Source organism: Populus euphratica, unplaced genomic scaffold (assembly GCF_000495115.2).
Source record: "Populus euphratica unplaced genomic scaffold, PopEup_1.0 scaffold318.1, whole genome shotgun sequence".
Classification (NCBI taxonomy): domain Eukaryota; kingdom Viridiplantae; phylum Streptophyta; class Magnoliopsida; order Malpighiales; family Salicaceae; genus Populus; species Populus euphratica.
The window spans coordinates 513,275-533,510 of record NW_011500003.1 but is presented as its reverse complement, the minus strand read 5'-3'; the positions used below and the strand labels follow the sequence as shown (position 1 = coordinate 533,510).

Sequence of the window (20,236 nt, the reverse complement as noted above, 5' to 3'; positions counted from 1 at the left end):
CTTGAATATAATTTTGAATGTTTAATGTGATTATATCTAACTAATTAAGATGAAAACTAATCAACTAGCTAATTCCTAAGTAATAAAAATATAATAGATATTGACCAAGTATTGCATAATCCTAATCTTAGTAGTCTTGCAAACTCTAAATTCCTATAAATCTAAATCCTAGTTGATATTAAATTCTAGCACAGTTTTCCGCAAGTCGTAAGAACTGAGCACCATGAGAAGTTGTACATACTTGTTCTAGGCTTTAGATTATGGCCATTCTAATAGCAAAAAAATAAAAATAAATAAATAAAAAGAAAACTTTTGTTCTTGTATTTTGGAGTGTCACACAAAGCAAGAAGGAATCTATTCATCCTAAATTTTTGCAGTGTCATAACAGGTTCGAAGGTTGTTTTCTTCAACTTTAATTACAAGGTTGTACTAACCTTTATATATTTTCTCCCTAATTCTTTCCACTGACCTTACACAACGTCGGCCAGCAAGTCATAAGATAAAACTAAAACTGTCAGGTCAGATCAGTTTATATAACTATAAACGAAGTATACTTACCCAGGTGGTACCTTTCAGCAATCATTAAAAAATATGTTTTCATTCTTCAACTGTATTGTTTTTATTTTTTATTTATTAATATACGTATTCGGATTAGCTTGTATATTTTAATTAATTTTAAAATTAGTTATAAGTAAGTTTTTAGTAATCCAAACCGAAAATTTATAAAAAAACAAATTTAGAATATGTGATTACTGGTATAAGAAAACCTAGCGGAGTTGCATATTGTTTTGAAAGAAAAAGACAAGTCCCACATCGACAAAGGGAACATACAACAGCTAGCCCTCATCTCTATATAACAAAACAAATCGCACTTTCCCCAAACCGCGGAGCCGTGCGGTGAGCACAGAGCGAACTATTCTTTCGCCTTTTACTAAAGAATACCGTGTTCTCTCCATTGATAACGGCTTACGTCTATATTTGGAGGGGTTCTCTTTGTGTCGACCCCCACCAATTCAAGTTCTAATTCTTGTCTACAGCAAATTTACTAAATTTTAGTTTAGTTTCTTGAATCCAATAAATGATGTTTTAATTGATTTAAGTTTGTTTCATATATTAAAGAATGGAGATAATAAGGTTTGATGTTATTTAAATTGGTAAGTTTAGATATATTCCAAAAAAAAAAGTATTAAATGAATGGAATTGAAATAGGAAAGAAATATAAGAAAAAACAAAGACACTATTAAGAATTTTGTTTCGAGAGTTACAAATAAAATTTGGAGTTTATATCGTTCATGGATTGGGTTGAAAATAACAATTTAACTCTACGATATCTAATCTCTTTATTGTTTTTTAGTACCTCTTTGGTAAAGCAGTCATTATAGAGTAAGACATTAACTTCTCAAGAAGTTTTTTTGATTTTATAATATATTTTTTTGAAAAAATATCGACATAAACAAGGTATTTTGCCTAACTGAGTTATAGTCTTTTTGCTTATAATATATATTTTATTATGTCAATAATTTTTTGTTAAGATAAATATTACATGATACAATTTTTATCTCTTTAATAAGTATTACTTATAACTAATATTTATATTTATAATCCATCGATATAAAAGGGTTTTATTTGTGATAAGTGGATCCATTTTTTTATAAAATTATAACTTTTGTTCATTTATAATGTTGTCATCTTGGATTGGAATTTATTGATTATGATTAAATCATGACACATTTTCATTTATTTTGCTGATCTATCAAAGACCAATTGCATGTAATGTTCATTCTAACATTTGACAGATACAAATACAAATATTATTTTTAGGATCACTTCTTCTGATCAAGAAGTAATTGAGAATTGTGTGGGTATACAAGTTCTAGAGTTTTTTCCCTCATAAACCCTTGAAAAATTGATGATCTTTCGGTTTGATTATTTCATTTTTGTAAAGAAGATGCATGTGGTGAGGAAATTTGCGTATACCAGCAATTAGGCAATTCTTGCTTGCTTGTAAAAAACTAACAGTGATGACTGTGGTTTTTCCAGAATGGGATATATTACATGTTGTTGTGCTTGCATTGAGTCAATTTCCAACTGAAATCAACGAAGAAATCAGCACAATTCTGGAAGATTGTATCACTAAAATAATGAATTTGCTCTCATAGCAACAACTTTTGATCTCTATAAGCTTCAAATTCCTGGGATCTCTCTGGTACGAAGACAATGTATCCTAAATTTTATATGTTTATAATAATTTATATCCTAAAGACGTCAGTGAACCAAGAAAAAATCAACAAATTGATTATTATTATATTTGATTTAATAACTAAAAAACCCTTTTAATTCTAATATCGTAGCTTTGTCACTGACCTCAAAAAACTCTAACCACTATCGTGGCTAACTTTTTTTTTTTGTTTTCTTCCTTTTCTTGTCAATCTCTATCAAGCCCACAGGAAACAATTGAAGCCATTATTTCTGGACATGACAAAGTTATTGGGGGCGCCCTTTCCTGCCTTGGGCGCTAGATTCGATTTGCAAGGCTTGGCAAAGAAGATGAGTGGTTTGGCCCCAAAATTTAATCAATTTCTTGACAAAATGATTGCAAAACAATTCATTTTGGTGGGGTTCATGTGAGTCATCTCTCCATTTATGGCTGCCGAGAACTAATTTTACAACTGGGATCGTGTAGAGTAATTCTTTAACACCTCGTTTGGAAGTGTGATGATTTCTGTTTTTGAGTGATAATTTTACAAGGATGACGGTGGGGTTTGTGATCAATTGAATCTTTTGGGCTCGTGAGGGCGTTTAGTTTCCAAAGGTGAAGGAGGTATCCCTTCTCTGAATTTTCATTTTCTTTTTCAAGCTCCATTCTTAAATTGGGGTTAGGATCAATTACATTTCACCACTTCCAATTCCGACCACACTCTCCTCGGCCATGATAGGCTTAAATTATCCTATCTGCGCTAACCAAGAACAGTTGACTGAGATTGTCAATGGGCTAGGGAAGCTGAAGGGGCTGAGTGTGAAGAAATAGATGTGGCCGAAGCTGCTTGCATTTGGCATCCACATGGTAGTGTTTGAGAATATAATTGAAATTATATTTGTTTAAAATTAATTTTTTTATGATTTTATATTATTTTAATGTGTTGGTATAAAAATAATTTTTTAAAAAATTAAAAAAATATTAGTTTAATATATTTTTAAATAAAAAATACTTAAAACCATACTTCTACTGTATTTCCAAATACCTCCAAAACAAAATACTTAATTGGGCATAACTTTATTATTTTTTAAAAATAAACTATAATTACTATCACACTCGGGAATAAAAATAAAACACATAACTGGGCATAACCTTGAAGTGGATGGAGGGTTGACCTGCTTTAAGAACTTGCACTCCCTTCCCCTCGTGAATTTATGTAATTGCATGACTCAAAATCTCACACCTTTTTGCTTAATTATCAATCGCTCTTGTTTCTTGTGAACCAGTTTTGATTTGTTATTATAGGTTAACAACTATATGGAAATATGAACCCATGATATGATGCAAGTCTGCACGAGCCAATGTGCTCTCTGGTTCATTGAAATTACATTAGAAAATCTGTTTTGTTAAGCAATAAATAGTAAAGGATGAGGAATGGTTTATTTTTGTATTTTAAAAGTGTTTTTGAATTTTTTAAAATTAATATCTTTTTTTGTATTTTCAGATAATTTGAATGTACTGTTGTTAAAAATAATTTTTTTAAAATATAAAAAATATTATTTTAATATATTTCCAAGCAAAAATTACTTTAAAAAGCAAACCACAACTATATTCTTAAATATCCCCTAAAATAAAGATAAACAGATTAAGTTCCTAGTTGTATTTTATATATAATTTGATTATGTAGTCTGACTTAAAAATTTAAATTGATTTAGCATGTAAAGTATATTTTTTTTAAAATAAAAATAAAGTAAAAGAATTAACAAACTATTAGAGAGTTATTTTTTTAATTATCCCTTATTAAAACTTTGATAAAAAAAATTTGAGATTACCAACCAATTTATGCAGACGCCTTATGAGCCTTTTCCTTTTTAGCTGCAAGTTTTCACATTCTACCCACCTTTGTAGCAATTCCTCAATCATCAGATATTCTAAGTGTGTGTTTTGTTTTACTAAAAAGTACTTTTTTAAAAGCATTATTTATTTAAAAATATATTAAAATAATTTTTTTACTTTTACTATTAACAAATCAAGATTATTAAAATCACGAAAATAAATTAATTTGATGATTTTTTCAATTCAAACATATTAGAATAAAGTTTCAAAAAAAAAAAAAGAAGGGAGGGAACTATACATAATTTACATACTTTGAGTTTAATGCTTTCTTTTTTAGCCTCGAAGCTTTCACATTCATATGCTTACTTCTCACCCTCCCTTCCATGTGGTTGATGATAGCTATGCTTTTCACTTTCCATGGTGGGAATTTCAACTTGACCCACAAGTATGATTTAGGTAAGCTGGATTTCTTTCCTTAGCGAAATAGGCAGCCAGCACCCTTCTTGCTGCCATGGAAAGTGACTCTTAGATAAACTTCATAACAACTACTTGTCCTATAAGCTCACCATTCTCTTCAAAAATCCAAAATTGTTTGTGTATTTTCCACTGAAATAAATAAAGCGTCTAGAGAAAATAGCCCAAGAACTTGGAAATTCATTTTGATTTATTATCAAACCCTAAAATTCATTTAGTTAAATTCACTTTATAGTAAATAAATAGAGATAAGTATGAGACTTAAATATTAGGTTTAGATATTATTATTACTTTTTTATAATTTAAGAATTTTATCCGCTTTCTCTCACTTGTATTTATCTTTTCCTTCAAAGTAAATCTCGTCTAGTAACTTATAGGATATTATTATTTGTAACATGAATACTATAAGATTTGGAATAAAATCCACAAACAAATCAAAGAGGATTCACAATAATTCTCCCACTTGCTTTAGTTTCTTCTTTAAATTTAATAATAACATAACGCAAATATTTTATTTTTATATAAAAGGTCATTCAACTTTCTAGATGTTACTATTTAAATAATTATTTTTTGATTAATACACCCTATAATAATAATAAAATAAAAAACATACTAGAAGTTCCCTTTTACCTCGTAACAATCACATACATGCTTGCTAGTTGAAATTATTGACAAAGTGAGCTCCCTTACGCAAGAAGAAAGTAATTATGTATTTTAAACCACAATCAAATGCTAGAAATTAACACGACGTCTTCGTCAAGAATAGAGAGTTACTTGTGGAATTAAAACATTCATGCATGGCAGCATGATAATAACTTCCATTTTACTTCAATTTTGACACTAAGAAATCTCCAGCAAGCATCCATTCAAGATTTTTTGAAGCAAAGTAGAGGACAAAAGGTCTATAAAAATGGATGGTCACGCTCACAATGGTCCCATTTATCTACATACATAGATGGTTTAAGACCACAACTTCACCACCTTAATAATCTATGGTTCAAAAATTGGACTTTTGTGAGTTGTTCCATGTAGTTGCTTGCTTGGTATCTATGAAAGGGCATCCAGGATTATCCGAGATGGTTTTTCTTGCGTTTCAATTTGTTTTTTAAATTGTTTTTCTCTTTAAAAATATTAAATAAATATTTTTAATATATTTTTTAATGGTTTTGATATGCTAGTGTGTTAAAAAATAAAAAAAATATTATTTTGATATATTTTAAATTAAAAAAAAACTAATTTTTCTCACCAGCTTTGCATGATTAGGATGAGCAAATTCTATTATATTCTATTCCACTCATATTCCTTGGTGTAAAAGTAAGGTCTTAATTTCCTATGCAAAGTTGTCAAATCTAATTGTTTAATGATCTCTAGATCATTGTGACATGCAGCTTATCTCGAAAACTTGGCATCATGACATGGAGCCTCATCTACACCCACAAGCATTCATTTTATTTTAACATTTTCAACCTCTCTATGTGGTCCCATTTTCCATTCCCTTCTATATATATATATATATATATATATTTTAAATTTTTTATTTTAACACATTAAAATTAATATCAATTTAATATTTTTCAGATAAAATTAATTTAAAAATAGATTGTAATATACAAACAAACACTAAATTATGCTATTGAGATGAGAATATTAGATAAATATGAAGATAAACTTATGCTTAATTTCTTTAACTTTCTTAATATGTCAATATTGATATACAAAATCTATCAAGATTTTGGATTAAGAGTGAGAAATATGAGAAATGAATTCTTAAAATCGAGTGTGATTTCCTCTCTCATGTTCCTTTCTTTTATATATATCTTTCTTTTAGTATTATAAATATTAATAATTACAACTTAAACATCATTTTTTTTTATATATCTATCCATAGGCATGGATTCCTCCTCTCTAGTCACATTGTGTAAAATGGAGACACTGAAAGGGGAAAACAATGGGCTTGGTAGGCCTCTTATTTAGCAATTAAGACAAGAGCAAACAACTTGCCACCACAATCATATCCATATTCTTTCACCTTTTACTTTTTAATTTTACCCTTTAATTTTATCAAAAAAAAAATTTATTTTATTTTATTTGTAAGCCTCCTTCTTTTTACCGAAAGTCAACCCCCAACTCCATCTCCTTTAACCCCTAAATACTTCCAAAACTCAAATGTCAAAAAAATCAAGCTTAGTATTTTGTTGTACCCACCACTTGATTGCCACCTTCCCAACTTTATCCCTTTATAAAAACCAAAAACCCTAATTTAATTTCACCACCATTGTATTGAACCATAACCACAAAGTAGAATTGTAGGTAGTAGCAGTAAGAGAGAAGCTAAAAACCCCATTTTTATTTTAACAAACAAAAACCCGAAAACAAAAGGAAAGAAAATTTAACTCCAAGAATTCACCTCTTGTCTAAAGCTGTAATTTTTCTTTTTCCTATCAAGATTCAAAATCATGGAAGCACCAACCACCTTCCTGGAAAATTCAAGCGCCGCCGCCAGGGACTGGGAGGACGAGGAAGGCGATGAGGGGATGGGGGTGCAAGCTGAAGAGGGTGTGCAGTGCTCAACAGCTAACAGGTGGCCAAAGCAAGAGACTTTAGCTTTGTTGGAGATAAGGTCTGATATGGATGTTGCATTTAGAGACTCTGTTGTTAAAGCTCCTCTTTGGGAAGAGGTTTCGAGGTGAGTTTTTTAGCTTCTTCTGGAGAGTTTGATAGAAAACGACGTAAAGTTTTGAGCTTTATGTTTTTTGGTCATTTTACGTTTGGTTGCTGAGAAAATGGTGGAGAAAGCCTTGTTTTTAGCAAATTATTGCATAATAATCAATCTTGAGGTACCCATCTGAGCAGAATTGCAAAATTACTGTTCTTTTTGTCTAATGTGTTCATTTTTTATAGTCTAAGTTAATTAGCATTAAATTTGGTGTATAGTGTCAAAAGGGTCTAATAAGGATGGCTTTTTAGCTCAAATTACCGCGCGTGTTAATTTTTTTAGTTATTGAATCATGTTTGATAATTTTTATTGGTTTATTCAAAGTTTAAGCCGTTAGTGAGACCATGGATTTTTTTTTTCCCTATTGGTACTGTTGCTATCAGGAAATTGAAAGAGCTTGGGTATAACAGAAGTGCCAAGAAATGCAAAGAGAAGTTTGAAAATATTTACAAGTATCATAGAAGAACCAAAGGAAGTCAGTCCGGTAGGCCGAACGGCAAGACATATAGGTTTTTTGAACAATTACAAGCTTTAGATAAGACCAATGCATTAGTGTCCCCTGCATCGTCAGATAAAGATCATTGTTTAATGCCTTTGGCCTCGGTAAACCCAGTGAGCTTCATCCCACATGATGTTCCATGTTCTATCCAGAGTCCTAGCATGAATTGCACTGACGCCACCTCTACTTCAACTGCATCTACTTCAAGTGAGGAATCAGAAGGAACAAGAAAGAAGAAGCGGAGATTGACAAATTTTTTTGAGAGGTTGATGAATGAAGTGATAGAAAAGCAAGAGAATTTGCAAAATAAGTTTCTAGAAGCAATAGAGAAACGCGAGCAAGAAAGGATAGCTAGAGAAGAAGCGTGGAAGATGCAAGAATGGGATAAGATTAAGAGAGAACAAGAGCTTTTAGATCACGAAAGAGCGATTGCAGCTGTGAAAGATGCAGCTGTGCTTGCATTCTTACAGAAGTTCTCTGAGCAAGGTATCCCGGTGCAATTGCCTGACAACCCTACAGTCCCGATGAAATTTCCTGACATTCAAACATCTCCAGCGCAATTGTCCAAGAACCAAGCAGTTCCAGTGGAGAATGTAGTGAAGACACCTGAAAATAGCAGTATTGAGAGTTTTGTCAACATGAGCTCATCAAGATGGCCTAAAGAAGAAATTGAATCTTTGATCAAGATACGAACTTATCTTGAATTCCAGTATCAAGAAAATGGACCAAAAGGGCCGCTGTGGGAGGAGATATCAACATCAATGAAAAATCTCGGTTATGATAGGAGTGCAAAGAGGTGCAAAGAGAAATGGGAGAATATGAACAAGTACTTCAAGAGGGTAAAAGATAGCAATAAAAAAAGACCTGGGGATTCTAAGACTTGTCCTTATTTTCAGCAGCTTGATGCTTTATACAGAGAGAAGACTAGGAGGGTTGATAATCCCAGTTACGAGTTGAAGCCTGAAGAACTTTTGATGCATATGATGGGTGGCCAAGGAGATCAACAACTGCCAGATTCTGCCACAACAGAAGACAGAGAAAGCGAAAATGTTGATCAGATTCAAGTAGACTATAGAGGCAAAGAAGATGGAAATGGTTATGGAATTGTACCTATTGATCCCTCTTCATTGGAAATTATGGAGTAATGGAATTGTTGCTATTGATCCTTCTTCAATGGAAATTATGGAGTAATTAGACAACGAATTTCTTTCCACAGCTAAACTTGGTGTGCCTTATTCTGAGATGCGGGCCAAAGTGATTATGGAGTTCTTCCATGGTTCCATGAACTTTCCGGTTTTCGATGACCTTATTGTCAAGAACCAATTAGGAATACATCTCATAGAAAGCGGCGTCTTTGCATATGTATAATGTATATGGTCATCATTTGTTGAATAAACATGTCAAGTAAGATAGGTTGAAATTAGTAGTAGGTTAATATGTACTAAAATAGTTTACACTTCACTTTTTTAGCTTTTGAAAGCTCACGCATGTATGCAAAAGTGGGAAAATGCTTGTTCATAGTTGTATCAATCAATGTTACAAGAGCAGAGCAGTCTAGCATCACTTTTTCAGATGACAAATTGCAAACAGTTTGGTTATTTTTGTGTAGGAGGGACCCGTCCATGGAGCAGGTAAAGGGGAGATAAACTAGGGAGAAAAAAATGGCAGACTGCCCTCATCACTAACACGACGTTGAAAGTGATTCACTTTTTTGACTAGTGCCTATCATTATCACCCGTGCGCAAGCTGATCTGGGATGATTGGCAAAAGCAGTACCTTTTGACTCCTGCCATCTCCTATCCATCCTTGTATCTTTGCCCTGGCAGGCCTCCAATCCTGAAGCTTGGAAGGAAAATGCTTTCCACTTCAGTGCCACAGGCTAGGCATATGTGTGTAAGATTCTTGATCTTGGAAAGTTCCACTGCTGCAAATTGGTGCTGCCGTGGTGATCATGGTAGAGAAAAATGGACACTCCTGTTGAAAGGGGTGTGTGAAGGTCAGAGTTCTGATAGTTCCAAGAGATGAGGAGGTTTCCAGTCTTGAAGACTGGCCATGAAGATGGGCTTTGCTAATTTGGGTTCCCTTACAAAATCTTTGTAAAGTATTCAACACTGCTAACAATTTGCTAAAGAAGTCAGAGATCACCATCAAGCATGTGAAGATTTATTAATATTGAAACCATCTCGGAACAAAAAATACACATACAAAACGGATAAAAACATGTTTGGTTACATGAACAAATATAAAAATAAATAAGCTTTTGAAATAAATTTTTATCTTTTTAAAATAAAAAGGACTGAATAATAAGTTTTTTGTTTATTATAATTATCTTGATATCTGAAATAATAACTAAATATTACCTTACAAATTGGTCGTACAAAGATTTGAAAATTGTTATGTCAGCAACAAGATGGTGAAGATTTAATGGAAAAATATCTTATTTAGGATCATCAGCTAATTCTTATACTATATGATAAAAAAATTCCAGGCTTCCCTGTCCTATGTGATTGTGTGACTAACAGTATACATGGGATTAGATTTCAGCTTCCGAGGAATTACATACAGCAGTGCAGCTTAACAGATGACGCTAGGTTCTGGCCCATGACATTGAACTTAGTCTATATTATATTTTACCTTTTTTTTAATAATGATTATTTTTTAATTTTTAAAAATTATTTTTAGTATATAACATTAAAACAATCTAAAAACATAAATAAAAAATTATTTTATATAAAAAATAATAATTTAATTTCTTAAAAAATATTGTTTCAATCACGTGTCAAATTAGTCACTTTATCTATTCTTCTCTTAATAACTAAAAATTATGAGAAAAAAAATATAATTTGTTATTTTTATAACAAACAAACATATTTGAAACAAATATTAAATTCTAATAATAAATGTTAGTTTAATTTTTTCAAGATATTATGTGTTTTGTTTTAAAAAAATAACTAAAATTGTGATACGTAATTTAAATTAACTGATTTCTTTTTTCAAATAAATTTCTCATTCCAAGTTTAAGTTTGATATGAACTACCCTCCTTTGAATAAGCTAATTAAAAATTAAGAACGTAATTAATATAATTATATATATATATAAGGGTTATTGAACACAATATGTAAAAATATAAAGACATATAAATTACTTATCATATTAAGAGTAAGGGATATTTTTTATATCAAAATATATTAGGCACAAATCATAAGATTTTTATGTTAATTTAGATGAAGAAACAGACAAAATGACAGGGAAAATAAATTATTTAGAGATTAAATTATTACAATTAAAGATATAATAACAGACCAGAAACTCAAATCACTATATCAAAATAGGCTAGACCTTTTTAATTTCTTTATCTTTAATTTTTTATTTTTTAGATTTGTTCTCTATTATTTTGATTATTATTTATTTTATTTGAGATAATTTATGAAATTATATTTTTTTTCAATTTCATTCTCATTCAACTTTTTAATTTGTAAGATTTATTCCTCATTATTTTAATAAAATTAGAAAAATAAAACATTATTAAGTTATATTTCAATTCAGTTTCCATGACATAACCAAATACTAGAAAGTATTTTTTTAATTTATTTTTTATTACACTACCAAACATCAAAAAATAATTTACTTTTTAAAAATTTACTATCACAAGAAATTACTTTTCATAAAATAAACAATCCTTAATTTCCATCCATTTTCACAACAAGAATTTGGTCAAGAAAGTAAATACAGCCTTCATAGTTCAACTTTTTTGGCTTGCTCGACATATTGTCTCTTCATGGAGAATAAATAGAGAAAAAAGGAGGTCAATAAGTGATGGATCATACTGGTTCCAGCAGGTCCAGCACTCGTTTCACATTATTTCATCTCCTCAATTGCACACCAAAAGTCTCCTCTTTGCCAAGAATCTCACTTAATCCGGAAAAGAGAGAGATATATCCTCTCTACAAGATAGAGGACTTCGCAACTTGCAATTAATCACACCTTCTAGCTCTCCTTCCTGGTCCCAAAATATATCAAGAATAGTTATACAACACTGGCCTGACAGGGGGTCAATTTGATGATTATAAAATTTAGTGTGAATTGTTTTTTATTTTAAACTATTTTTTTTTATCAAAACATGGTTATTTTTTCAAAAATAAAATAATATCATCTTATTCAAAAATTAAATTATCCTATCAACTTACGGTTTCAACTTAATAATCCATTACTAGATATTTTAACCATTTTAAATTTTATAATTATGATATCTATTACAAAAATAAAGTAAAAGATTATCTTCAATTCTTACTCCAGGTATCTTATACATATGACTTTTATATTTTATATATATAAATTAAGATTTTATTTAGTATTATGATAGTAATTGTTTTTAAAAATATTCTTTGATAAAAATTTATTGATTATTATAAATAAAAATTAATTTTAAATTTTTTGATACCAACACATTAAAACAATCTAAAAATAATTAAAAAATTAATTTAAATAATAAATAAATAAATAAATATTTTTTTAAAATACAATAACAAACAATATCTTAAAAGGATCTAAGATGGAAAACCCTTAAATCACCACTTCTAACCTATATACAGATAATTGATCATCGCCCTAACAAGGCTACAGCAACTCGATAAAACTTTCGGTGACTCATAAACGACTAGATCTACCAAATGTGGACAAATGCATTGTGGTGATAGCTTCTGTTTTCGATTCCTTAGGTAGTGGACAAGATTAGGTCATGGTATGGGTGAGTAGAGAGCAAGGAACTGATTTTACACCAGTACTTTTTGACATTGCATTGAATTACACTAGACATACATTCCCAAAGTGATAATTGAGTCTTTGCTTGGAATCCACTTTTTTTTTTCCTGGTGATTCAATGTAAAATAATTGTAAATCAAAATCAATATACAATTGCAAACTCTTGTTAGAGGACGCATGATTATTTATACCATATGGGATGCATACTCCCTCAATCATAAGGATATTGCAGTAGTTTCTGTTTTTTAAGTGTTTTTATGTCCAAAAAATATGTTTTTTTAATTGTTTTTTGATAATTTTAATATATTGATATAAAAATATATATTCTAAAGAACACTCAAGGTTGAAAATGCTTGAACTTGAGTTGTTAATAAAATATTCAATCATAAATTAAAAAAACAAGGAAAATGGAAATGGATTTGTATTGTCGACATTATTCACGTGAGGAAACATTATCACAAGGCATAAATATTCACGATTCCCTGTAATGGCATGCCACTAAGAGTACACGAAAGTTCTTCTTCCTTAGTGTGGAAATGTGGCTGCCAGAAAAGGTCACATTTAGACAGTGCAAACATGCATTGATCAACACCTTGATTTGAGTAATATTCTTGCAGATCCTGAAATCCCAAGCAATATCCCCTGACATTCACTAATATTTTATGTGCCTCCCCGACCATTCCCAGCTCCCCCCTCTAACTTCATTGATGTTTCTAGGAAGAAATAGCTGGGCATTTGCACATGTATGCACATGCAAGTTTGGAGGCAAATGAGAAAATATTTAAGATCCATTTACATCTACTTTATCCCTCGTTTCTTACATGTTCTCGAGTAGTACCCTAATTAGGGTTATGAAACCTAGGTTATCTTAACCGGCTAATCTGATGATGTGTATTCTAGATTTGTATTTTAGATAGGTTATATAATTTACTTAATTAAATCATGGTGTTTGATGAGTTAATTTACAATCAAAATGATCTTATTAATTAATTTTTTAATTTAAAATGACGATGTTTTGATTATTTTTTTTAAATAAACTTAGGTAAAATTACCGATCCATGAGTTGACCGACCCATTATGTAATTCTTGCCTTTGGGTTGGTTCGAAACTCTTAAATCTAACAAAGGGAGTGGATTACACTTGTTGTCCTTCAAGTCTTAGATTTTGATCATTTTAAACCCTCGAGCTTTCAATTTGTGGAGGCATGTGATTTCTTCGTCTTCTTATATGTAGATGTGGTAAGCACGAATAACAAATATGTGTGACTGCCTACTGAATGTGTGAGGGTTTTGGTGCCCAAACTTAAAGTATAAGGGTGTAATGAGCTATGTATAAAATTTTAGGGACTATGAAATACGATTATTATTATTTCTTTTTGGCCGCATATAGTTATCTTGTATTATAATGCATGGTAAGTTCTATGCTTTCGATTTAACAATTTTGAAACTTATTCTTAAAAGTTATCAAAAGTTCTAAATTGAAACAAATAAATTATTCACCTTTGAATTAAAAAGTCTCAGTGACTAATAAATTGCTAATTGCTAAATCTATCGTTCAAAATTTTAATTTTTTTTAATAATAATCGAGTGTATTAATAAAAAAATCATTTTAATAATCCAATTGTACGTATAAATATAAATATATGTCTGTTATCCATCAAGATTTGTAATTGTTTTCAAGAATGATTTAAACTATTAATATTAACCTATAATGACGCATAACAGTCATATCTTAATCAGGTATTGTTCTCCAATTTATTGTAATAATTAAAATCTAGAGTACAATAAAAAGAATTTGTCAAGTAAGGTTTGATTTTCCAATAGAAAATTGAATTTGCACAAAAGTTTAGACATTTTTTATATTGTTTTTTCTTTGTAAATATGAAATTAAATACTTGCTATAAGGTTCGATTTTTTTATATTGAATTACAATAAGGTTTCATTTTTTATATTGTTTTTACAAAATTAAAAATTAAAATACAACTATATATGAACCCCTTTGTACTATTTAACTAAGCATACAATTTTTTATATATATGTAGGTGGAGGAAAAGACAGATACTACCATGAGTACCCAACGCTTGAAAGTGTTGGACAAAAGAAAAGAAGTGCACAGGTTACATGTTTCAAGACAACAAATTGCGGACGAGACAATAATACACATGAAATGGTTTTGTCCAAATGTCAAGCTATTTTCTGTTGCATGAATTTTTCTTCAGAGCAACAGTGGCAAGTAAGGCCGAAAGGGCCACATTTTCCCCCTCTGATTTTGATTCTTCACTGCCTGCAATAATGACCTCAGAGAAAATATTAAATGCCAAAAAGAAATAAAAGACTCACGTTTTTTACGAAAAAAACTTCTAAGCCAAGCCTACCCAAGCCGACCCCAGGCTTGCCCTTTTTCAGACTCGACTCCTCGTGTCCCTGCTTAATAATAAATGTAAGGGCAAAAATTTAATATATATATATATAGTATAGTTTTACATTCAAATTATTTTATTTTTTCAAAATAAATTAACAGAAACCATTAATAGTCTTACAAAATAATTTTCTTGTTTTTTAAAGTATAATTTGGGTAGAAATATGAATAAAAAGTCTTAAAAATAGGTGAGTTTTCTTGATTTTTTTTAAAATTAAATAAGAAATTGTTTAGTGGTGATGTTTATATTTATTATCTATATAATTGGAATATAATTTTGAGTTTTTCTCTGAATGCAATTACTCTGCTCCTTCGTGTCAAAGTTTCTCTAATTATCATCTTTTTTCTCAAGAAGGAAAGTTTCTAGTCTAATCAAGTGAAAGAATAATTCACCAAATAAGAACATGGGTATTTTATAATAAGATCAAGAATATGAAATATGATTATCTCCCATGATATAAATCAGATAAATTTATAGGGTTTTTTTATATTCTAAAATATAAGTTTAATGAAAATATAATTGATAGAAAAATAGACATGAAGCGTCATTTTTTTTTTCCAGTTTCTCTCTTATATTCTCTTAAAAATAATTACTTTAAAGAGATTATAAGTAATTTCTCACAACACTTAAAGTGAAAATTGATTTTTTTTATCATGTAAATATTGGGAATTTTGACAAAATACTATCATTTTATGATTTCATCATTTTTCTTTATGAGATATTAGATCAATTATATATTTTAATATGAAAATCTAGAATTTTGTAACCTGAAAAAATCACCAACTTTATTTGAATTTAAATTGATTCGATTTTTTATTTTTTTTTCCAAAACTTGAAGTGGCTACTTTATTGCAGTTTATAAGGGCTGCTAATGATGATTTGTACTATTAAGGGCTGCAAAGAGTTATTATAACGTATATTTATAATAAATTCTATTTAGATTTAGTTGGTGGTGGCTTGTAAAATATTTTTATATTTAAAGAATTATAAGTCATAAAACCTTTCAACTTGGCAACATTTATTTTTATTTATTGAAAAGATGTAAACATTGGACTCAAGCTTATTAATTTTTATATTTTTAAATTATTAGTTTTAATTTGATTAAATCTGAATTAAATTTAATTATCTGAGTTAATGTCAAAACTATTTTAATCTTAAACCCATTTTAACCATAATTTTTTAGATTAATTTATTAAATCAAAGACAAGTTTAGCAACTATATATAAAACTATGAAAAATCAATATACAACCAAATAGGTTAAAGGAAAAAAAATGGTTTACATAATATTTATTGTTTTATTTTTTAAAATATTTTTTTATTTTTTATTAAAATAATATATATTTTTAATTTTTTAAAATTTATTTTTAATATCAGTATATAAAAACTATTTAAATATATAAAAAATAATTTTAAAAAAATTTAAAATCGTCGTCTCCTTTCCTCACTTAACCCTTACTCTCTCTCTCTCTTTCTCGGTCTTGCTCGCACCAGCAACCGCAATACAAGCAAAGCAACTTAGGCCAGGCCACGTCTATAGCTAGATTTGGCTTGGTTCGTTCTCTGATCATTCTCTCTTACACTTCTCCGATTAAGGTAAGTAAAGGATCGGTTTGTCTATCTCTTCGTCTTGGTTTGAGCTTTGTAGATCGTGTTTTGGTTAAACGCCATCTTTTTGTTGTTTTTGGTTTGGAATCGTTAAGTTTTATCATTTTTTTGCTTCCGATCTATGATTTTTGTGCTGTTGAAGGTTAGATCTAGAGGTTTCTCGTGGTTTGATTTGGATCGTTTGATTTGAGAGCTTGATCTGATTGTGTTGAATCTAGATCTGTATGTTTTTGTGACAAGTTATTAGATCTGTTTGATTTTGACCTACTTCGTTCGGTCATTGTTAGATTATAATCTGCCAGTGTGAATTAGAAGGTATTGGTAAATTGGATATGATGTGGTAATTGATTGAGATTTAGGTTGCATTTCTGTGTTTTAAGCTTAAAATTGATGATTTTCGATGGATATTTGGATTCTATTATAGTAGAATGATAACGAAAGATAATCATGCTGATTGGATTAAGCTTTGGATGGCTAATGATTTGGAATAGTTAATTGGCTAGTTTATTTTGATTTGTAAATAGCGGAGGAACTAGATATGTTATATTTTTTATTATATGCTTCTTAGATATGTTGATGTATTTGTAAATTATGTAGAATGTTTTTTTCTGGTGTAAAGTTTGTCTCATTTACTCATTTATTGACTTTTTGTACAGAACTTGTAGAAAATGGCCGATTCTGAGGATATTCAGCCCCTTGTCTGCGACAATGGAACTGGAATGGTGAAGGTGGGTTGGTTACTTTATTAGTGAAAATTCAGTTTTGCATTTTATCACTCATAATTTGTTTGGATTTGATAAGTTATATGGTGTTGTAATGTTGCAGGCTGGGTTTGCTGGGGATGATGCTCCCAGGGCAGTGTTTCCAAGTATTGTGGGTAGACCAAGACACACTGGTGTCATGGTTGGAATGGGGCAGAAGGATGCTTATGTTGGTGATGAAGCACAATCTAAGAGAGGTATCTTGACCTTGAAATACCCTATTGAGCATGGTATTGTTAGCAACTGGGATGATATGGAGAAGATTTGGCATCACACTTTCTACAATGAGCTTCGTGTCGCTCCTGAGGAGCACCCAGTCCTCCTTACAGAGGCTCCTCTTAACCCCAAGGCTAACAGAGAGAAGATGACTCAAATCATGTTTGAGACTTTCAATGTGCCTGCAATGTATGTTGCTATCCAGGCTGTCCTTTCCCTGTATGCTAGTGGTCGTACAACTGGTTCGTAACCATTGCTATTGAAATCTGTGTTGTATTTGCATTGGTTTGGTAAATGATTCTGGTACTGAGTGGCTTCTCATGTGAACAGGTATCGTGCTGGATTCTGGTGATGGTGTGTCTCACACTGTGCCAATCTATGAAGGGTATGCCCTTCCACATGCCATCCTTCGTTTGGATCTTGCTGGTCGTGATCTCACTGATGCTTTGATGAAGATCCTCACTGAGAGAGGTTACATGTTCACCACCACAGCTGAACGGGAAATTGTCCGTGACATGAAGGAGAAACTTGCGTATGTTGCCCTTGACTACGAGCAGGAGCTTGAGACTGCCAAGAGCAGCTCCTCTGTTGAGAAGAACTATGAGCTACCTGATGGTCAGGTCATCACCATTGGAGCTGAGAGATTCCGTTGCCCGGAAGTCCTCTTCCAGCCATCCCTCATCGGAATGGAAGCTGCTGGTATCCACGAGACTACTTACAATTCTATCATGAAGTGTGATGTGGATATCAGAAAGGATCTATACGGTAATATTGTGCTCAGTGGTGGTTCCACTATGTTCCCTGGTATTGCTGACCGTATGAGCAAGGAAATCACTGCCCTTGCCCCAAGCAGCATGAAGATTAAGGTGGTTGCACCACCAGAGAGAAAATACAGTGTCTGGATTGGAGGGTCAATCCTTGCATCTCTCAGCACCTTCCAGCAGGTGAAGATTTTTCATTTCAATAACGTTTTATCTTTGCTTTATATCTTGAGCGTGTGGTTGTGTGTTTGATCGAGACTGACGTGCATGGCTTGTGTTGTGTCAGATGTGGATTTCCAAGGGTGAGTACGATGAGTCTGGCCCATCCATCGTCCACAGGAAGTGCTTCTAAGTTCCAACAGAGCGGTGATGGTGAGTTCTTTTTTTCTATTTAGTTGGCTTTTTTCGTGTCAAGGTGTCATGAACTCAAAGTCCTAGCTGATATGGAGAATTTGTTGAGGTGGGGGTCATTGAAGGAGGGAACATTCTGATATTCAATGTATTGAATAGGCTTGTGATTCAATGTTGTTATTGCTGCTTTTTAAGATGCGCAACTGTAATGGTCCTCCCTCTCGATATGGTGACTTTGGTAGTCGAGCTCTTTGCTTTCCTCCACAACATCTGTGGTTCAACCTTGCGTCTTTTTAGTAGGATGCTTGTAGACGGAGAGTGGTTGTGATATGCTTTTTTATTTTTGTTTTTTTCCATCTCAACATTTGAAGGTGTTTTTTTTCCTTGGGAACATTAATGTTAATAGTTATTGTATGAGAAATTTTGTGTTAGTGTCAATTTGCTTTCATAAACCCTGTTGAAATCGTACTTAATACTCCGTTTGAACTTTGAACGGATCTCTCAGTCCTTTCTAGAATATCTTTGCTGGTTTGTTTTACACGGCTGCAGGGTTTTTTTATTTGTCTTTTTCATCATGTCTGTCTCCTATATAAGAGGCCGGCTCGCCTGTCAGGACATAATTAGTAGAAGTGTCTACTTTTAATCTTGCTTGGTAATAATTATTCCCGTACAAAGCCCTTCTGTTTATAAAGGCGGATACTTGGTGCCATTTATGATTGGGTGCATCCAATCATAATTTGTCATCAGTTTCTTTTGCCTTCCAACCTCATTTGATTGGCGGGTTAGGTGTTGTTTGTTATTATGGTTTTTTTTTTAAAGTGAATTTGATTAGAAATCTATTTTAAATTAATATTAACTATATTTGTAACACCTGAATTTCGAAAGCGCATTAACAAAAACACAATTTTTTTTTTGAAGTGCGGCCGCACTGAAATAACAAGCTGTATCTTATTGTGTTTTGGTGTGGTGTTAGTTTTTGCAAAAAGCTATAAATTGTGTATCTTTTTTTAAATCAAGGTTTTAAAAATGTTTTCTAGATTGTGGTTTTTAACTAACGCTGCATTATATTACAGAACAGATTTTGACAATTGGAAGTAGTATCCTGCGGCAGATCAATTCGATTCGATGATATAAAAAAACAAACGTTTGTATTTTAAATTTAATCTTTGTTTTTGAAGCACATTACTAAACACTAAAATTGCCTTGGCCGGGTTGACCGATGGTGTTCTAATAACCGCAGTTGTTTTAGGGTCAGTCCTGGAGTCGGACTGGGGCCTGACAGCAATGTTTGGTAGGACTAGGAGTTGGATACTGCGGTGTTCGGCTTGAGACCAGTGTGGTCGAGGTGATTCCATTTGGATGACTGATCGCTATTTTTATTTTTAGTTGACTGGTCAAATCAAGAGAAAATGAACGGAAAATGACAAAATAATACCACTACTGTAATGTTAAGTTTGAACTTGATCCCCTCTTCTACGGGGCTTCCTTGGTTTACGTCACTTCGGTTGCTGATAAATGTTTTTGGAAAGCATACCAAGGAGAGAAATATTTTATTCTTAGCATTCTAACCAAGAGCATTTATTTTATTAGAATTAATTGTAACTCAGTCTATGGAATCGAGTCCTTCAATTCTTCGAG

The 20,236-nt window shown here is 31.3% G+C and overlaps 2 protein-coding genes across 2 annotated transcripts; both read left to right on the top strand.

Moving 5' to 3' along the window:
- The first annotated feature begins 6,660 nt into the window (after nt 1-6,660).
- LOC105141005 (trihelix transcription factor GT-2-like) lies at nt 6,661-9,295 on the top strand. Its single transcript, XM_011048068.1, has 2 exons — nt 6,661-7,193; nt 7,607-9,295. The coding sequence occupies exons 1-2, from the start codon at nt 6,964-6,966 to the stop codon at nt 8,865-8,867; spliced, it is 1,491 nt and encodes a 496-aa protein (XP_011046370.1). The 5' UTR covers nt 6,661-6,963; the 3' UTR covers nt 8,868-9,295.
- A 7,038-nt stretch (nt 9,296-16,333) lies between these two features.
- Nucleotides 16,334-19,087, top strand: LOC105141003 (actin-7). Its single transcript, XM_011048067.1, has 5 exons — nt 16,334-16,497; nt 17,166-17,237; nt 17,335-17,728; nt 17,817-18,430; nt 18,534-19,087. Exons 2-5 carry the CDS (start codon nt 17,178-17,180, stop codon nt 18,597-18,599), a joined length of 1,134 nt encoding a protein of 377 aa, XP_011046369.1. The 5' UTR covers nt 16,334-16,497; nt 17,166-17,177; the 3' UTR covers nt 18,600-19,087.
- The last annotated feature ends 1,149 nt before the right edge of the window (nt 19,088-20,236 follow it).

Bases quoted from the DNA above. Each gene is read 5' to 3' on its own strand.
- LOC105141005 (XM_011048068.1), top strand. From the start codon at position 6,964: ATGGAAGCACCAACCACCTTCCTGGAAAATTCAAGCGCCGCCGCCAGG. The intron at 7,194-7,606 runs GTGAGTTTTTTA...TGTTGCTATCAG, and splicing joins CTTTGGGAAGAGGTTTCGAG to GAAATTGAAAGAGCTTGGGT.
- LOC105141003 (XM_011048067.1), top strand. From the start codon at position 17,178: ATGGCCGATTCTGAGGATATTCAGCCCCTTGTCTGCGACAATGGAACT. The intron at 17,729-17,816 runs GTTCGTAACCAT...TCATGTGAACAG, and splicing joins TGCTAGTGGTCGTACAACTG to GTATCGTGCTGGATTCTGGT. The intron at 18,431-18,533 runs GTGAAGATTTTT...GTGTTGTGTCAG, and splicing joins CTCTCAGCACCTTCCAGCAG to ATGTGGATTTCCAAGGGTGA.